General features: G+C 39.2%; 1 protein-coding gene across 3 annotated transcripts in view; it reads left to right on the top strand.

The window, feature by feature from the left end:
• ADAM11 (ADAM metallopeptidase domain 11) overlaps positions 1-18,312 on the top strand; it is an 85,348-nt gene that overhangs the window by 49,059 nt on the left and 17,977 nt on the right. For all 3 annotated transcript variants that reach the window (XM_063300519.1, XM_063300518.1, XM_063300517.1), the window contains exons 11-20: positions 1,673-1,839; positions 3,115-3,199; positions 4,354-4,444; positions 8,409-8,460; positions 9,045-9,144; positions 13,557-13,628; positions 14,549-14,641; positions 15,489-15,569; positions 15,975-16,025; positions 16,371-16,434. In XM_063300519.1, coding sequence (XP_063156589.1) covers positions 1,673-1,839; positions 3,115-3,199; positions 4,354-4,444; positions 8,409-8,460; positions 9,045-9,144; positions 13,557-13,628; positions 14,549-14,641; positions 15,489-15,569; positions 15,975-16,025; positions 16,371-16,434 — 856 coding nt within the window. The remainder of the gene's footprint in view (positions 1-1,672; positions 1,840-3,114; positions 3,200-4,353; positions 4,445-8,408; positions 8,461-9,044; positions 9,145-13,556; positions 13,629-14,548; positions 14,642-15,488; positions 15,570-15,974; positions 16,026-16,370; positions 16,435-18,312) is intronic.

The following is an 18,312-nucleotide window of genomic DNA, read 5'->3' as shown; positions in this document are numbered from 1 at the left end:
TCTGTCAGTATGGATTGAAGGCAGACTCACCTGGTGTTTTCAGACTTGTCAATCCAAAGGTTTCTAATACTTGAAAAGTAGTTAATAAGCAATTTCTGAATATGATTAGAAAAGGAAGTATGCAAACTGAGTGTCCTTTTAAAGGTACCAGCTGCAGTTTGAGCAAGATAGCTATTCCCTTGTCTCCCAGTGTTCAAAACCTGCCAGAGACTGCTGTCTTGCGGTCTCCTTTCAAGGAGCAACTGTCTGGAGCACTTGTGCGCAATCTCCCATCCTCTCTTTGTCTGAAGAGGTTCAAAGAGCCAGTCTACTCACCAGCCCTTCGTCCTTTGCCACGGTCGTTGGCTCCGCTTTTTGCGGAGCCATCTTCAGTCTGCCATTTCTTTCTCTAGAAGTCTCAAATAACTTCATATTTTAAAAGTAAACCTGAGTTTTAAAAAGTAAATCAATTTAATTTAGAAACCATTTTAGACCACAATTTTATGCATAACATTGTGCAACACCCAGAATTTAGATTTTAGAGTTTGTATTTTAAGTTGACATATAATCTACATATAATTGACAGTATTGTTTTAAAGTATTGTTTATCACCCATAGTCTGTCTGTCTCTCTCCTTTTTTTAATGACTCCAATTTTGTTAACCAAGTACCTTTATGTTTTGATTAGAAAATGGATATAAAATGCCTTGGAGTATTATAAGCTTTTAATGATGTATTAGAAGAATATATTAATCCTATGATACTTTAGATTTGTTGGCTACCCACCCATATTTTACTATTTATATTTGTTTTTTTAATCTGTATTAGAGAGCCAGTTTGGTGTAGTGGTTGAGTCATCAGGCTAGAAACTGGGAGACCGTGAGTTCTAGTCCTGCCTTAGGTATAAAGCCAGCTGGGTAACCTTGGGCCAGTCACTCTCCCTCAGCCCTAGGAAGGATGCAGTGGCAAACCACTTCCAAAAAACCATAGAAAAACCCAAATTTTGGGTGGCATACAAATTTGTATATTAAATTATTTTCCAAGAATGGTTTCCAATTATAATTGAATTTTACCTCACATTTACTTTTAAGATAGAAAGTTATTCTGGACATCGAAGCATATTGCCACAGCTTGTTTAACTATTCTTCCAAAGAGGAAATCAAATATTCTTTCCAGTGAGAAGCATATAATTCACTTGCAGCAATTAACACATACAAAGCTGGTTCAGTACGCTTTGAAGGATTGTATGATTTAGTAAAATTTAATACAAATGTTACAGATTGCAGTGGGAATTGACCTTCAAAATTGGTGTCATTCTAATAGGAATTACTTTCCAACATTGTTGAGCTTTACAGTATTACCACCAAATATGAAACAATACTCCAGCCTGCTCATTTTATTTTCAACATTTTTTTAGAAAATGAATTGGCCTTTAGCAATCAAGACAGAAATAATATATCAGTAGTATTTTTTCAGTATGATATGCAGAGTAAAATTAATATTCTTCTTCCATTAAAAGTAGATGTGAAAATAAGTTGCAGGAAGGAAATAAACTGCTTTAGCTTTCATCTGACGTTTGAGTGTACAGTTGGAAAACTATGGCTGCTCTGGAAAATGAGGAGGATACCACATGTATGGAAGGGGGAAGCCCCCCCTTTAAAAAAACCCTCCTCTTTTTCTATGTTTGGTCACAGATATTTAAGGAACAGTTGAACACACGTATTGTGCTGGTCGCCATGGAGACATGGACATCAGGGGATAAGATCCAGATTGATGAAGATTCCCTGGAGACATTGAGAGAGTTCATGAAGTATCGCCAGGAGTCTCTTCCTGAACACAGTGATGCTGCACACCTCTTCTCGTGAGTTTTAAATGGGAACGTGACCACCTTTATGCTAGAAAAAGTTGTCGGATGAAAAATTAACTATTATAGCTCTATTTGTAAGAGTAGGATGATGTACCGATATTAATAATGGGTTTTATGGAAATCTGTGTAATGACAATTTTCACCGGCTGGATTCTCAATAAGTTGCCCTAAAGACTGCTTTGTTGGTAAGCCCACATAAGATACCTCCTGGCATTGTAGCAAATGAAACACAGCCTTCTATTTATTACTGTATGATCATAGACATTTAGAATAACACAGAGACATTCTTTGCTGGTGAAGAATGCTAACTAATATAATGGAAATAAGATGCTGGTACAAAAGAAAAAATTTGTCAGTTTTTCTTTTTTATACAGGTAGTCCTCATTCAGCCAGGGCCACAACTGCGGGGGTGGGGGGGCAAGCGGGGCACAGAATCCATGTTTACCCCGGGTGACACAGACCCTAGTTGCAGGCCTGCATTTAGCAACTGCCTTATTTAGCAACCGTTTGCAGTTAGGATGGTGATGAAAAAGTAACTTTATGACCAATCCTTGCATTTACAACCTGTAAAACAAAGGAAAACTGAAAGTCTGTAAAGCAAAGGAAAACTGAAGTAAGATCATAAGCACAGTTGTGGTTTCACTTAGTGACCACTTTGCTTAATGACTGAGTTGCTGATCCCAATTGTGGTCACTAAATGAGGACTACCTGTATTAGATGATAAAATTATATAAGAGGCACCTTGATATATCAGACGAATATACCATCAAAGTTAATTCCTTTTCTAGCAGGCATGGTTTGCAATATATCAGTTGCTAGTGACTCATGATTAAAATGTATAGATACATCTGATCAGACCCCAACAAAACAATAACAAGCTTGAATTAATATGTATCAACATATAGAACGTGGCACAGCAGTGTAGATTTTGGACTTTGAGTGGTAAGACCTGAGCTTCTATCTGAAGTGAAAATAGCTTTGTCCTGGAATAATGCTAGGAAGTGTTCATACATGAAACATGCCTCCTCTCTCTCCTGCAATTCCTATAACCAGAACTAATGAGCCCACATTTACTTTAGGAGGAACTGGGGTAACTGGCTGATGCAAAGAAACAAATTCCCCAACCAATCCATACTCTTGCCTTATTTTGATAGTTTTCACTGTTCTTGGCTTAGTAAGCGAATGCCAAGAGGATAGAAAATCTAGCCGGTCAGAGCTACCTACCTTTTCCTTCCCCTTCTCAGTGAACCTTCCTTCTTACTCCCTCAGTGGGCACACGTTTAGAAGCAGCCGCAGTGGCACAGCTTACGTTGGAGGGATCTGCTCAGTTGCTAGAGGCGGAGGTGTGAATGAGGTGAGTTGCGTTAGGATGACTGGGGCTGGAGTTTAAAGGTAGGGAATTGAAGGCTGCTTGCTCTTCCAACCCCATCAGTATTTGGCTGTTCAAAGATCTCAAGCTTATTTAGATTTCTTTTCTCAGCTTGCTACTCCTGATGCTTGGAAGACCCCTTTCCCAGGCTTATGAGATACCACTCCTTTCTGCCCTTTAAAACCCTTTCAGAACCTCCACTTTCTGTGAAGCCTTGAACATCTCAATCTCCACACCCAACTGAATTAATTGATAGAGTTTTTAAAGGTTAATAAAAGAACTCCAAGCAGCTAACAGCAATCTTGCAGAGTAGGTGTGAACCAAAAGAGAACTTGCACATTAAGCTTAATTACATTCAGAAATAAATTCAGTCTTCACACTGTAGTTAGATAAGAAAATAGAGATAGCTTACTTTTATTCAGTAGATCTGGATACAAGTAGATTCATAGTAGAAAGCACTTAATCATCACTGGTTCTTTGTAGACACTTTCTATGAGGAATACAAAGGGCAAGGAGCTGCATTCTGCAGCCCCCCTGCTTGCATGTCTGCCCACAAGGTAATGGAGATTGTTAATCCCCAAGCCCAAGAAGGAGGAGGAAGAGGAAGTCAGGTGACCCACGTGACATCCCACAAGCACAATAGAGATGTGATTTCCTACAGCGACCCCCTTATGCTTATGAGACAAAGCTGAGTTGATCCCTGATAATTCCAACATTAATACCTATGGTTTTTGCCATTGCATTTGCTGACATTCATCCCATATTATCTGCTTCCCACTCCCCCCTTTTTTTTCCTCCAGTCTTCTAAATTTAGATTGTAAGATCCTAGGGACAATGGCTGTCTTGTTTACTTACATGATTCTATGAAGCGCCTGATACATTAATAAAGCTCTGTACATGATAATCATAGCCAGGAGTTCATTGTTCTTTGCAGGGTGGTGGATCTGTCCAGGGCAGGGGGGCGCGGGGGCAGTTACCAAAGGGCCTGTGAATGAACTGGGAAAGATAAGGATAGCAATTGAACAGTAAGATGACTCCACAGTATAAGTCCTGCCCTCAAAAATTTAGCATGCTTTACAGTAGCTCATCACTCCATACCCAACCTCCCCAATAACTTGTTGTCCTCCTCCTTCCTAAAGTATGGCACCGTTGGAGCGATGGCAGTAACATTAGCCCAGACCTTGGGGCAAAACATTGGCATGATGTGGAACAAGCACCGTGCCTCTGCAGGTAAGTAACTGGGTGATGAGCCAAGTGGAGAAGAGGACCTGTGTCTCTAAATCTCAAGATATAATGAGAACCTGAGAATTGCTTAGTCAAGCAGTAATGATGAGGCTATGCTTTGCCTAAAAGAACTTGTTTCAAAGCCATCTGGAGCTCAACAGGCACTTTTATTCCAGTAGATCGAAGAACTATTCCATTCTCAGGCTTTATCTCCTTTCTTGGAGAAACCTGAAAGGGTAATTCTTAGGCTTCCAGCTTAGTACTCCATTATCTCTATGTTGGCTCCTCCCTTGTGTCTTGCTAGATACCAGGGATCGTGAAAAATTTAGTGTAAAAAGAAATTGTTTCCTTAAAGGTATCAGTCTCAGGGCAAGGGCTACTCTATCCATGGTTTCCAATTTGGCAATCTCTAATTTAAGGGGTTCTGGGTGGATAAGTGGAAGCTTGATGTTGGGCCTGAGGGTTCAGTATAGCTGTGGCTTGTGTTGTCAGTCTTTCCAGATCTAATTTGCTTTTTTTCCACTTCCTCTCTGTCAGACTTTTGGCTGCTTCTTAAGGTCAGGATCATGATGGTAAAGTGGGTGGGCATGGGAAGTTTCTTTGAGGTTAATTAATATAAAGTTGGCTAAAGAGTAGGGACGCAGTGGCGCTGCGGGTTAAACCGCTGAGCTGTCGATCGGAAGGTCGGCGGTTTGAAACCGCGCGGCGGGGTGAGCTCCCGTTGCTCGTCCCAGCTCCTGCACACCAAGCAGTTCGAAAACATGCAAATGTGAGTAGATTAATTGGTACCTCTTCGGCGGGAAGGTAACGGCGTTCCGTGAGTCATGCTGGCCACATGACCCGGAAGTGTCCTATGGACAACGCCGGCTCCAAGGCTTTGAAATGGAGATGAGCACCGCCCCCTAGAGTTGGACACGACTGGACTTTACGTCAAGGGAAACCTTTACCTTTACCTTTACTGGCTAAAGAGTAAAACGTTAGTGCAAAAGAACTGCAGATAGTCTTCTTGGAGATTCCTAGTTCAGGTTTTCCAACTAACAAATTAACAGGTTATGCAGATGCAGGTGACATGTGAGGCAGATTACAAGTACCTTATCAATTAACAATTGTAATGTATTAAAAAATTGTGTTTGTTGAGTCCATCTAAGATTGCCTGAAACATTCTGCAACCTGCATCTGCATATCGAACCTGTCTTCCCCTCCTTCCCCTCCACCCTCATCCCAGTTTAAAACTACATCAGTCTAGCCACTTTATACTATTGACAAAGTGAGCTGCAGCTCACAAATTTTATGCCTTATCTTTACTGAATGTCAATTATAAGTCATCAATACAATATTAGCTGAATGTTTGAGGAAGTGTATTTGTGAAATAATACATATAGACCAAACAGGTTACATTCTCAAGAGGAAAATGAAGGGCAACACTATATTCAAAACAAATGCATTAGAATATATCATCACTAAAAGAAGAAGGCAGCAGTTATATTTTTAGATGCAGAAAAAGCCTTTGACAACTTGGAGTGGCTAGCTGTTTTAAACAAAATGAACCCAGGAGAAGAATTTAAAATGTGGGTGGATAGCATATATCAATAGCAAACAGTATGGATTACAGCAAATGGAACACTCTCCACAAGTTTTCCAATAAGCAAAGCCACAGGGTAAGGATACCTACTTTCTCCCTTGTTATTTGTGATTGCTTTAGAAGTTTTGGCAGACAAAATTTGGAGAGACAAACAGATACTTGGCATTAAAATTTAGGGAGAGGAATACAAGATGAAATACTACGTAGACAATGTAGTACCAACCATTATGCAACCACAGAATGTTATAAGAGAGCTGATGAAAACAACCAAAGATTTTGGTGAATTCTCCAGATGACAAAATCAGTGAAAAGAAAACAAAGATAACAAGATATTTAACCCTAGAAGAAGAAGACGACTTTATGAAGAAAGTGATTGTGAGATAACAAAAAATCCAGTGAGATATTTGGGACTTTATCTGACAGGATGCAATAAAGACATTTTTCAAATAATTATAATAAATTATGGAATGAAATAAAGAATGATCTTGAAAGGGGAAAAACTTAAAACTTTATTGGCTAGGACTTATCACAACAGTAAAAATGAACTTTTTATTTCAAATGGCACCAGTTCCACTCTCAGACAAATGATTGGCAAAGAACAGTAAACAGATCTACAGTACATGGAATGAGGAAAAAAACAGTAAAAAAAACAGTAAAAGTTAAAATTTTTAAGATTCAAAAGAGGTGGCCTTGCATTTTCCTAATTTCAAATTATGTTATCATGCTGGCTGTTTATCATGGATAACAGAATGGATAAAATCCCCAAATAGTAGAATATCAATTATAGAAGGAGCCAGCTTGGCTAATGGACTTCATAGGAACTTACAGTGCAAGGAAACAAAAAAAGAAAAGAATTTGAAGTTTGATAAAAATATGGAATCTTCTAAAAATAAGGACTGTCAAATGCTTTTTACTTCAGGGATAACTGTAGTAAGAAAGATTTAATCACATATGCCAATATGTGCATGTAGATTCAGGAAACAGGCTGAAGACCCAGCAAGAACTGCATAATGAAGGTAGGAATTTATCATGGCTGATGTACCTACACATTTCTGGAAGAATAAAAAGTGATCTCAAGAATGAAGGAGGGACATTGTTAAAGATGGCAGAATTTGAAACACTACACAAAACCAAAATCACCTATTAGGAGATAGATAGACAGACACACACACACACACATACACACTGAAATATGACACAGGGATGGAACAAATAAAAATTGTATGATGAAGTGGATTGAAAACTTCAGAGAAAAAAATCACAGTACAACAATGGGAAGAGTTATGGAAAAAAATCAATAAAATTTATTCCAAGTTATAATTTAAGGAATATGGGAATAAAATTTAAGGAAAATGGGAATAAAATGTTGTATAGATGGTATATAACTCTGTCAATAATTATCAAGATAGATAAATCATATAACAATAAATGTTGTAAATGCAATGACAAAGAGGGAACATTTTATCATATGTGGCAGTTATGTAAAAAATACTGAAAAGTACTGGAAAAAAATACATCAAAATATTCAGAAACTGAAACCACAGATATTCTTGTTAGGTATAATATAGTAAACATAAATGAAAAAATATCACAGTTTACTAAAATATATGCTGACAGCTGCAAGAACAAACCTGGCCTAACATTAGAAAAGAGGAACTTTGTCAATGATGTCAGATTGAGAAACCAAAACTGGAGAATATGCAACAATGTCAAAGTTAATAGAAGTCTAACCAAATTTACAAAAGAATGGTTCCCATATATACTACACATTACACCGTGGGGCAAATTTAGATATTTGGAATATCGTTTTTAGGAAGAAGTTATGCTAATCAAAAGCAATAGGTGAAAGAATTTAAATAGATACTAGCAATAATTTTTAATCTTTAATGTCTAATTCTCTAGGTTATGGTAAGCAGTTGGGGAAATAAATAGAAGGGGAGAATCTGTTATTAGAAAGTTTTCCTATAATGTTTTTATTTATATTTTATTTATGTTTAGTATTTTTTCCTTTATATTTCATTATTTTAACAATAGAAATAACTTTAGAAATTAAATTTGTTAGTTGGAAAAATTGCTACCAGACGCTTCTTGATTTTTTTGCCACTAAAGACTAACATGGCTCTCTTCCAACAATGGTTTTATAGAAGAAGTTAGTTTAAGGCTTGAATCTTAGAATGGGATATTGTATCATGGACAGGGAGAAAATAAATGGTACCTGGTGATTTTAGCTATAGGAATATATGATTCTGAGGTATAATTTGAATGAATAGGGGATTTGGGGGCAAATATGAAATCTCTAGGAATAGAGAATAGAGAATGTGTCTCTCCCCATAATTCTTTAAAAAAGGCATATCTCCATCTTTTTTTTATTGCCCCATTTCTCTACAGGGGATTGTCGCTGTCCTGACTTATGGCTGGGTTGTATTATGGAAGATACTGGGTAAGTTGTAGAAGAAGTGAGGATCACAAAAGGGCAGGTGTTGGATTAATGTTTGAGATCAGGAACCAAGGCCTTATTAAAGTATCCCCCAAATTGTCGATGTTCAGATCTTAACTTTATATCTTGCCTGCATCATAAAACTCACTTTGATTGATTATTGTTAAGTCCATCTATTTCCTCTCTCTAGCTGGCTTCAGAAGAAAACAGGCGGCACTTTATGCTACAGGAACAAGAAAGAGTGCATCTGTTCAATTTTCTTTTTTTAGTAATCTGACATCCATTATATCAGGTCATCTTGTCAGTTTTTAAATTCTGTCCCCCACCCCCTGGCTCTCTTACTCATTCACAGAAAGGAAAGGAAAGTTGTGTCACTAATACAGCCTCCCATGGCTCTGAGAACATCCCAACTGAAGGCTCTGGCACCAATTGAAAACACATTCAAGATCCGGATGTGTAGTTACATTAATGAAGGGATCTTGCATCTAACCGCATGGACCTTGGAAAACTTCTTATCTCCTCCATCCTCCTTTGACATTTCATTGGCTTTTAATCTTATCCTCTGTGGCTCTGTTCCTAACACACAGATACTACCTGCCACGGAAATTTTCACGCTGCAGTGTTGATGAATACAATCAGTTTCTGGCTGAAGGAGGAGGAAGCTGTCTCTTTAACAAGCCTTTGAAGGTAATCTTAAAACGCTTTCATTTGGTCACATATGTAAATAAGACTTGAAGTGAAAGGTGAAAGGTCCCCTGTGCAAGCACCGAGTCATGTCTGACACTTTGTGGGGACACCGCTTTCGCGAAGTTTCCTTGACAGACTGTAGCGGGGTGGTTTGCCATTGCCTTTCCCACTCGTCGCCTTCCCCAGCAAGCTGGGTACTTATTTTACCGACCTCAGAAGGATGGAAGGCTGAGTCGACCTGAGCCGGCTACCCAAGAATCCAGCTTCCAGTAGGATTGAACTTGGTTCGTGGGGAGTTTCTGTTGCAATACTGCCACCTTACCACTCTGCACCACACAAGGCTAAATAAGATATATTTCCAGACATATCTAGGACCATATCTAATCATGGAACCTTAATAGGTGATACTGAGCCAATTACTACCTCTCAGTTAGCTGACCACATGGAACTGTTCTTGAAAAGATAAAACCCAGTTCTTTAGAAGAAAGGTAACAATCAACTCCCTCAAGTCACACTTCATATTATTTTCTTGTCAACAATATGAAAGTAGTTTACAATTGTCTTTGGAGATTTTTTTCAATTTCCCAATTGGCTCTACAGTTCTGGGATTTTCTGGCAGCCTCCCACCAAAGCCCCCCATCTACTTTTGATGTCTGGTCATTCACATGTGCTGCATAGCCTTCAGCCAATGCATGTTGCACCTCTCTGCTTTAGGCAAGCTTGAATGACTTGCATAAAAATGTAGTGTTAACTTGGACGCAGTGCTAAGGCATCCTGTAGGGAATATTCTCTTGGTACATATATGATTATTGGTGGCTTGAAGCTCTCTGAAGATGGAGACCACTGAAAAAATAGTTTTTATTTTGTTTTCATTGTTAACTGCCCAGAATCATGTATATGAGATGGGCGGCTATATAAATTTATTAAACAAATAAATGTCAGTAATTCTTACAATCTGTCTGTCTGTCTCTCTATCATACAGAAACATGTATCTATCATTTATGTACATATATTCCCAAGTTTCTTTTTTACTGTAGTTGTTGCAGTTTTTAAAAATTGTTTTCCTCTGTCAATTCTGTATTTTTAGTTTTGTTTGTTCAGTAAAAAAGCAGTTTAAAAACATTCCCTTTCTTAGTCACACTGTTTATGCAGATCTTTATAAACTGAATAAAAACTGGAGCAATGCTGGCTGGGGAATTCTGGGAGTTGAAGTCCACACATCTTAAAGTCGCCAAGGTTGAGAAACACTGTTCTAAAGGACATCCAAAGCAGGCTCATACACTGCCTGGTGATCCAGTCTCAAAAATAGGCAAATCTCTTCCATCCTATAGACAAAGGGGATTTTTCTCCCTTCCTGAACATAATCAAAGTGTAACTCTGACATTTTAATTCCCTAAAGATCTTTAAGTTAGAGAGCAATCTTTTTTCTGCTAAATACTATGTGAGATTCCTAATGAAGGCATGAGGACTCTTTAACTAATCAGAGACCCCAGAATTGTGGAGTCCTTGGTGCTTTCTGAGCCTTGTTGTTTTCTTGCAGATGTTTCATTGCCAGACTAGGCAACATCTTCAGTGCAAACAGAGACAGGGCTTTGCTCTCTGTTTATATACAGTGGCTTGCCTTGCTTATGTTGGTGGGGGTGTTGTTCTCTCCTTGGGAGTTCTTTGATTGGGCTGTTGTTTGCTGCTTGGTTGATTGACTGAGTTAATAGTTCCTTGATTAAACATATCTGGGTGTTGATTGCTGGGGAGGAGGTGTACTGGTCTTTTGGCTTTTCTATTGTCTCTTTTGAATGGTATTTGAACGTTGTTTACCTCTTTGTGTGTCTGTTGATGGCTGCTTTGTCTGAGTGCCAGGCTTCCAGGAATTCTCTGGATTTGGCTTGGTTTAGGAACACACCAAACCTAGCCAAATATACCAAAACGGAAATACCCAGGATAATGGACCTCATCAACCTCTGCCTTACAACCTACTTTCAGTTTGATGGAGAAATATACCAACAGGTCAAATCCATGGGATCTCCTATTTCAGGACTTATAGCAGAAATCGTAATGCAGTGTCTGGAAAGGATAGCACTCCCACACATTCAACCCAAAGTATGGATCCGGTATGTAGATGACACTTTTGTCATAATACAAAAGAAACAAATGGAAGAAACTCATGAAGCCATCAACAACATCTTTAATGGAATAAAATTCACAAGGGAGGAAGAAAACAACAACACACTACCGTTCCTGGACATCGTCATCAGTAGAGGAAATGATGGCAAGTTAGAAACGTAAGTCTACAGGAAAGCTACCCTCACCAACCAAGTGCTCCACTACCAAAGTAACAATCCAACCTCCCACAAGAGAAGCTGTGTAAGAACATAATTCAGATGAGCACTTACACACTGCAGCAACCCAGAACACCAGAAAAAGGAAACAGATCATCTGTACAGCATCTTCCAGCAAAATGGATACCCTCTCAACTTCATCAAAAAGTGCCTCACCACCCAACCCACTACAACCCAACCAACAGAAGCTATGAAAAGGATAACACTGCCATACATCAGAAACATCTCAGAAACTACCAACAGACTGTTACAACCGCATGGCATCACTGTAGCACATAAACCGACTAAAACTCTTCAAAACATATTAAGTAACCCAAAAGACCCAATAGCCCAAGAAGAAAAAACAGGAGTTATTTACAACATACAGTGCAAAGACTGTAACAGCCACTATGTAGGACAGACAGGCAGAAGATGAGCAGAGCGTATCCACAAACACCAACTAGCAGTCAGAAGACATGATGAGAACTCCTTAATCTCACAACACACGGACAGACTCAACCATAGTTTCCTCTGGGAAACTGTGAGTATCCTAAACCAAGCCAAATCCCAAAACGCCAGAGAATTCCTGGAAGCCTGGCACTCAGACAAAGCAGCCATCAACAGGCACACAGAGGTAAACAACATTTGCATACCATTCAAAAGAGACAATAGAAAAGCCAAAAGACCAGTACACCTCCTCTCCAGCAATCAACACCCAGATATGCAAAAATCAACACTAGGATTAACACCAGATGAACAATCAAACAGCACAATACACCTTAATCAAGGAACTATTAACTCAGTCAATCAACCAAGCAGCAAACAAAGAACTCCCAAGGAGAGAACAACACCCCCACCGACACAAGCAGGGCAAGCCACTGTATATAAACTGAGAGCAAGGCCCACTCTCTCTTTGCACTGAAGATGTTGCCTAGTCTGGCAATGAAATGTCTGCAAGAAAACAACAAGGCTCCGAGAGCACCAAGGACTCCACAGTTCAACCCTGAGCTACAAATACTTGTTTCGATTGGTACCCCAGAATTCAAAGCCCTTTTTGGTACCTTTTGCTGTTCCCTTAGATGCAAATAGGTTGTATTGTTTCCTACACTTTCAGTCACAATAGTAATGACTCAGAGGACATGAATAATTTATTTTCACTGTAAGGATTAATCTCAGAGTCAGAAGGTTTCAAGCACCACAGCTAAATGGTAAAGGGACAATCACATTTAGTTGAAACAGCAGGGCAAGGAATGCAGGACAATCCAAATCAAGGTTGTAGCATAGCCGAATAAGTGAAATGTTGAAGGTTTTGTATTCAAAAGGCCAAGATTCCCAACTTTTAAAAATTCCTTAGTACAACAGCTACTTGCTTGAATGGCACCGTACCTACTTTGGCCCTAAATTATATACTGTACATCCTATAAGATGATACATCTCTGGGAATAGAGCCATCCAGCATATAGAGATGGGAGGAAGAGCAGTTTTTCTCAGATTCTGCTCCACTTCAGGAAGGATATCATAACATTAGGTATTCATAAAGCACTATAACAACCTAGTTCACACTGAATATATGGCACATTAACTCCCAAAATTCCTTTGCCTTGTTATGTCATAATTCTGAATTGCATTGTTACCATAAACAGTGTAGTGTCATTCCAAGTTCAGTTTGCTTAAAATATGGTCACATATCAGGTACCAATTAGTAAAGCAATGGAGGAATTTAGTTTAAAAAAGTAATGTTTACCTTTTTTTAAAAAAAAATGCTTCCACTTTCATTGTTGAAATCTCCAATTTCCACCCTCCCAAAATGGAAACATAAAAAGGAGAGATTTCAAAAGAGTTTTTCCATCCCCATTGTCAAGCACATATTAGTGATGTAGATCACTGTTTCTCAACTGTGGCCACTTTAAGATGTGTGGACTTCAACTCCCAGAATTCCCCAGCCAACAGACTGACTAGGGAATTCTGGGAGTTGAAGTCCATACATCTTAAAGTGGCCAAGGTTGAGAAACACTGATGAAGATGAAAAAATTATTAAATGACGTCCTGGAACTCTCTAATGATTTCATTTCTCTCACCACTACCTCCTTAACACAGCTCCTTGACCCTCCTGAATGTGGTAATGGATTTGTGGAAGCAGGAGAAGAATGTGACTGTGGGTCTTTAGCGGTAAGCAACAGATAGGGCTGAAACTAGGTGACATCTGACTCAAAGTAGTGTTATTAGTGTGTTAGATGGAATGCTACTGCCAGACTTTGAATTCTGAATTCTGTTTTATGCATGCTAAAGAATGTCTGTTATTGTATCAGAGGCTGGGGTGGCTCAGAATCAGGGCCCCAACAGCACTCTTATCAAAGGACAAATTTCTTTTTCTGCAGAATGTTATGGTCTATAAAAGTTGTGATAACTCAGACATTAGTGCTGGGTAGAATCAACCTGCATCTTTTTGTTTTGTTTTGTTTGATTTTGTTTTGATTTTCCACAAAACGTTAAGGCAATGGGCTAGAAACCAGGAGATGGTGAGTTCTAGTCCCGCCTTAGGCATGAAAGCTGGCTGGGTGACCTTGGGCCAGTCAATCTCTCTCAGCCCAACCCACCTCACAGGGTTGTTATTGTGGGGAAAATAGGAGGAGTATCAGATATGTTCACCTCCTTGAGTTATTTATAAAGATAATAAAGGCAGGATAGAAAATAAATAAATTAAACTAAATCAAAACAAATATCATTTGTTCATGAGATAAGTGTCCCCAAAGAAAATGTTAGTAAAAGCTAGCAACAAAAAATGGAGAAATTAATATTACAAGCAATATAGTTATCTCAATTAGTACAAAAAAAAAGCTTTCTTGAGAATTGCATTTAGAACAATGTAAATCTGCATAATTTGCATAACAGGGCCACACGTATTAGGAAAACTTGCAGATGTAAACTTTCACATGGGGTAGTTTTAAAAATAAAATCAAAATCTGTAAAACAAGTATGTTACGGTTCAATATCTAAGAAAACTGATACTGTACTATTTTTGTTCCAGCTTTGACCTAAAATTCCAAGCAATGTTACATCTGCTTATTTTTTTTCCCTTGTTCTCAAAGGAGTGTTCCAAAGGTGGGGGAAATTGCTGCAAGAAATGTACCCTTACACATGATGCCATGTGCAGTGATGGGTTGTGTTGTCGAGAGTGCAAGGTAAAGAAGCCGGAATGGGACCTCTATCACGTACATAGGTTCCATTCGGTGCCCACCTCTTACCAGTTTGAAGCAAAGCTACCTTTCTTGGGAGTTACACAGCAGAAGGCCGTCAAATGTGCCTGCATGTCAGTACTGCCTACAGGAACCAAATCGTAGTCAAGCCAAGGCATGATTGGGTACTAGCTGTCAGCACACACATTTTGAGATGGCTCAGTTGTACAAGATTTTCTACAAAATATATCCAGACAGCTAAAGCACCATATTTTACATAAATCGGGGGGGGGGGGTTTCAGCAGTCTTCCACTTGAGCAGATCTTCACTGCTCAGCTTCAGCAGCTTTACAGTGTCAGATATTCCCAGCTCTTGAATGGGTCCCTGTGCATGTATGTCTGTGTGTGTTTAATATTTACAGCACTAAATTACAGAGGGTTTCCATCCAAATGTTGTATATTTAAGGAATGAATTCAAACAAATGCCATGCTGAGGAACAGGCTCAGTTCTAGATATTTTTGTGGACTGTAGTCAAGGCATACAGCTTGGTCCCTTAGGTGAAACTGTTTGACTTTTTCCATCAACTGGATTCGTAAAGTGCTGAGACATGCTTTCTGTTCTGTTTTGTGGCAAGAAGGAAGGTGAGGAAGCTAGGATCAGAGAGGGCAGGAAGCCCTGCTGTTCCTTGCATGGTGCTAGGAATAATTCAGTTCTCCTCTTTTCCTGCATTGAGAGTAACAAAGGAGAGAAAGTTACAGAAAGTCCTCACCTGGCACATTCGTTGTTTTATTCTACCTTCCATCTTGCCTTGCCAGCTAATACTAAACTCCACCTTTATTTTTCTCCCATGAAGTATGAGCCACGGGGTGTAACCTGTCGAGAAGCTGTGAATGAGTGTGATATCCCAGAAACTTGTACTGGTGACTCCAGTCAGGTGAGTTGGGAGAATTACAAGGAATGTCATCTGCTTATGAGTAGACAGGGGAAGCCCTCCAACCTACCAGTCAAGACCCCCTGTTTTGCTGGCTTCTGTGTTCCATGGCAGATGGCATGCGCTCTCTATGATTGGGAATGGTCTCTAGAATTTTAATTTCTAAAAAGAGATGTCGTGGGTACAACTGGCCTGAAAGCACACCCCTCTAAACTGGGTCCCTACCTTTTCCAGCCTCTCCAACCTGGTGCCCTGAAGATGTGCCATGGTGACTGAGGATTATGGAATGAAATCTAATACCTCTGGAGCATGCTAGGTTAGGGAAAAGAGCCTTTCACCTGTTTTCCCGAGTTGTAGCTATCTATAACTTGTCCTTCTGAACATAATTCTCTTTTTCTCTCTCTGTAGTGTCCACCTAATGTGCACAAGCAGGACGGTTACTTTTGTGACAATGAGCAGGTATAGTTGGTATCTCAGTTTCCTGGCCAGAATTCCTGGAATTGCATTTAGCATGGGGAGAAGGTTAATTGCAGTTGGACCCATCTGTCAATTCCAGTGAAAGGAATATCTTTGGAAAATTCTAACTACATCAGACTGAGCAGGGAGCAAATTCCTCCATTTAGCCAGACCACTACTGTATAGAATACTACTCCAGTGGTTAATGCAGGGATTGGAATAGCCAAATCTGAATTTCCAGACCCCATAAAACTGAGTATTACACTTCTCTGTGAACACTCTGTGAACACATGCAAGCTGAGAGGTTCTTGCGTGAGCCTCTAACAAGTCCCGTGTTCTGCTCTGTAGGGCCGGTGTTATGGAGGCCGTTGTAAAACCAGGGACCGCCAGTGCAACACATTGTGGGGGCGAGGTAAGTAGCCATTCACCCTTAGAAAAGGGTTACCATATCTGATTTGCAAAAATCCAAATAACCAGTACAGGGCACCCAAATGTTAAAATTTTTTGAATCTCTTTGCTGCCATCTAGTGGTAATCCAAACCTTGGTAGATGTGCTTGTAGCTTGTTGTTAGTTGCCATCTGTACAGTATAATGGCACTTGAATATTTGAGTGACATCCAGTATCAGTATTGGAGATGGAATTGTCCTCAGGTCAAGGAAAACATATTAATTCTATTATCCCTGAATTTGAGGTACAGTTTGATTCTCTTTTTTTCCATAATAGTTTGGGGAACAGAGTGCTTAAACTCTACTCTGGAGGCTTTTTGCCTGGCAGCCTTCTCCAGAGGTAGTTAATTGCTTGAATCAGTGAGGGGAGCAGGAGATGCTCCCATGGCCATGTCAAGGGCTGACTTCATCACCCATCACTAGCAAATCACTTATCAGCAGACACCAGCACTTTAATTCATTTTTCCATTACTGTTTGCAAACAGCACAAACTATCTAATCTAGAGAAAGAGAGATGGGTGTGGGATGAGAAGAGGAGGGAGGAAATCTATTGTCTTCAAAATGCATCCATCTATAGATTTATTCTTCAATAGCGCCAGGCAATTTCATTCTGAATAGCTATGCTTGGCTTTTTTTCCTTCTTGCATTCATCGTCTAATTTTTCCAGTGCCAAATGAAGAAACCAGAGGCGTGAACTTTGCATTATTTCAGGGGATTAGAAAATCATAGTGTGGGAAGGGCCCTTTGGGCCAACTCCCTGCTCAGGGCAGGAATCCAAATTAAAACATCCCTACCAGCTGGCTAACTTTCACATGAGCAGATGGAATGAATGGGAACCCATCACCTCTCTGGATAATTGGCTTCGCTATCAAACTGCTCCTTACCGTTAAGTTTTTTCTAACATTTAATTGGCATCTGGCTTTTCATGACTTGAATTCATTATTTCATGTTCTGCAATCTGAATAAACAGAACAGGTTTTCACCTTTTGCTGACTTACTTTCAAATATTTGAAAAGTGTTATCTTATGCCCTTCCACCTCCCCGTCCCAAGGTTAAGCATGTATAGTTCCTTCAGTTTCATTTCATAGGAGTTAGTTTTTAATCCTCTTTTAATCCTCATTGTGCTTTTCTGAACCTCTTTTTGTTTATCTGAAGCCTTCTTAAAGTGTGGTGTCAGAATTGAACATAATATTTAAGGTGGGGTTTGACCAATGCAGAATAAAGTGGAACTTTTATTTTCTATGACTTGGAAACTACCCTTTAGTAGATGCAGCCTAAAACTGTATTTACTCTTTTTTTTTTTGCTGCACCAACATACTGACTCATATTTCAGTTACAATCAATTACTACTCCAATATTTTTAATAAAAACTAATACCAAGCAGATATCTGACATTCTATAGCTCTGTTTCCTAAGTGAGGAAAGCTCTGTTTCCTAAGTTAATATGCATCAAGTTCCATATTCTTATTTTCAGCCCATTTCTTTAATCTATCAAGATTGTTGTGAATCTTATTTCTGTTTTCTAGGGTATTAGCTATCCTTCCAGTTTTATGCAAATTTGTCCAACATCTCCTCTTCATCCCTTGATAAATGAAAATGTAGTACAGGGTCCAAGACTGTGCCTTATGACATGCGATTTAATACTTCTCTCCAGTTTCATGAGAAACCATTGATGAGCACTCTTTAAGCCATTTATGTACATACTTAATTGCCGTGTCACCCATCCTATGGTTTACTAGCCTGTTAATTAAATGCCATGGGGTACTTTGTCAGGTTTTTTACTGAAATCAAGATAACTCTGCAGTGTTCCCAAAATCATCTAAGGAATTTACTCAATAAAAAT

Source organism: Candoia aspera, chromosome 4, assembly GCF_035149785.1.
Source record: "Candoia aspera isolate rCanAsp1 chromosome 4, rCanAsp1.hap2, whole genome shotgun sequence".
Classification (NCBI taxonomy): Eukaryota; Metazoa; Chordata; class Lepidosauria; order Squamata; family Boidae; genus Candoia; species Candoia aspera.
This window is presented reverse-complemented; position numbering and strand designations above follow the sequence as displayed.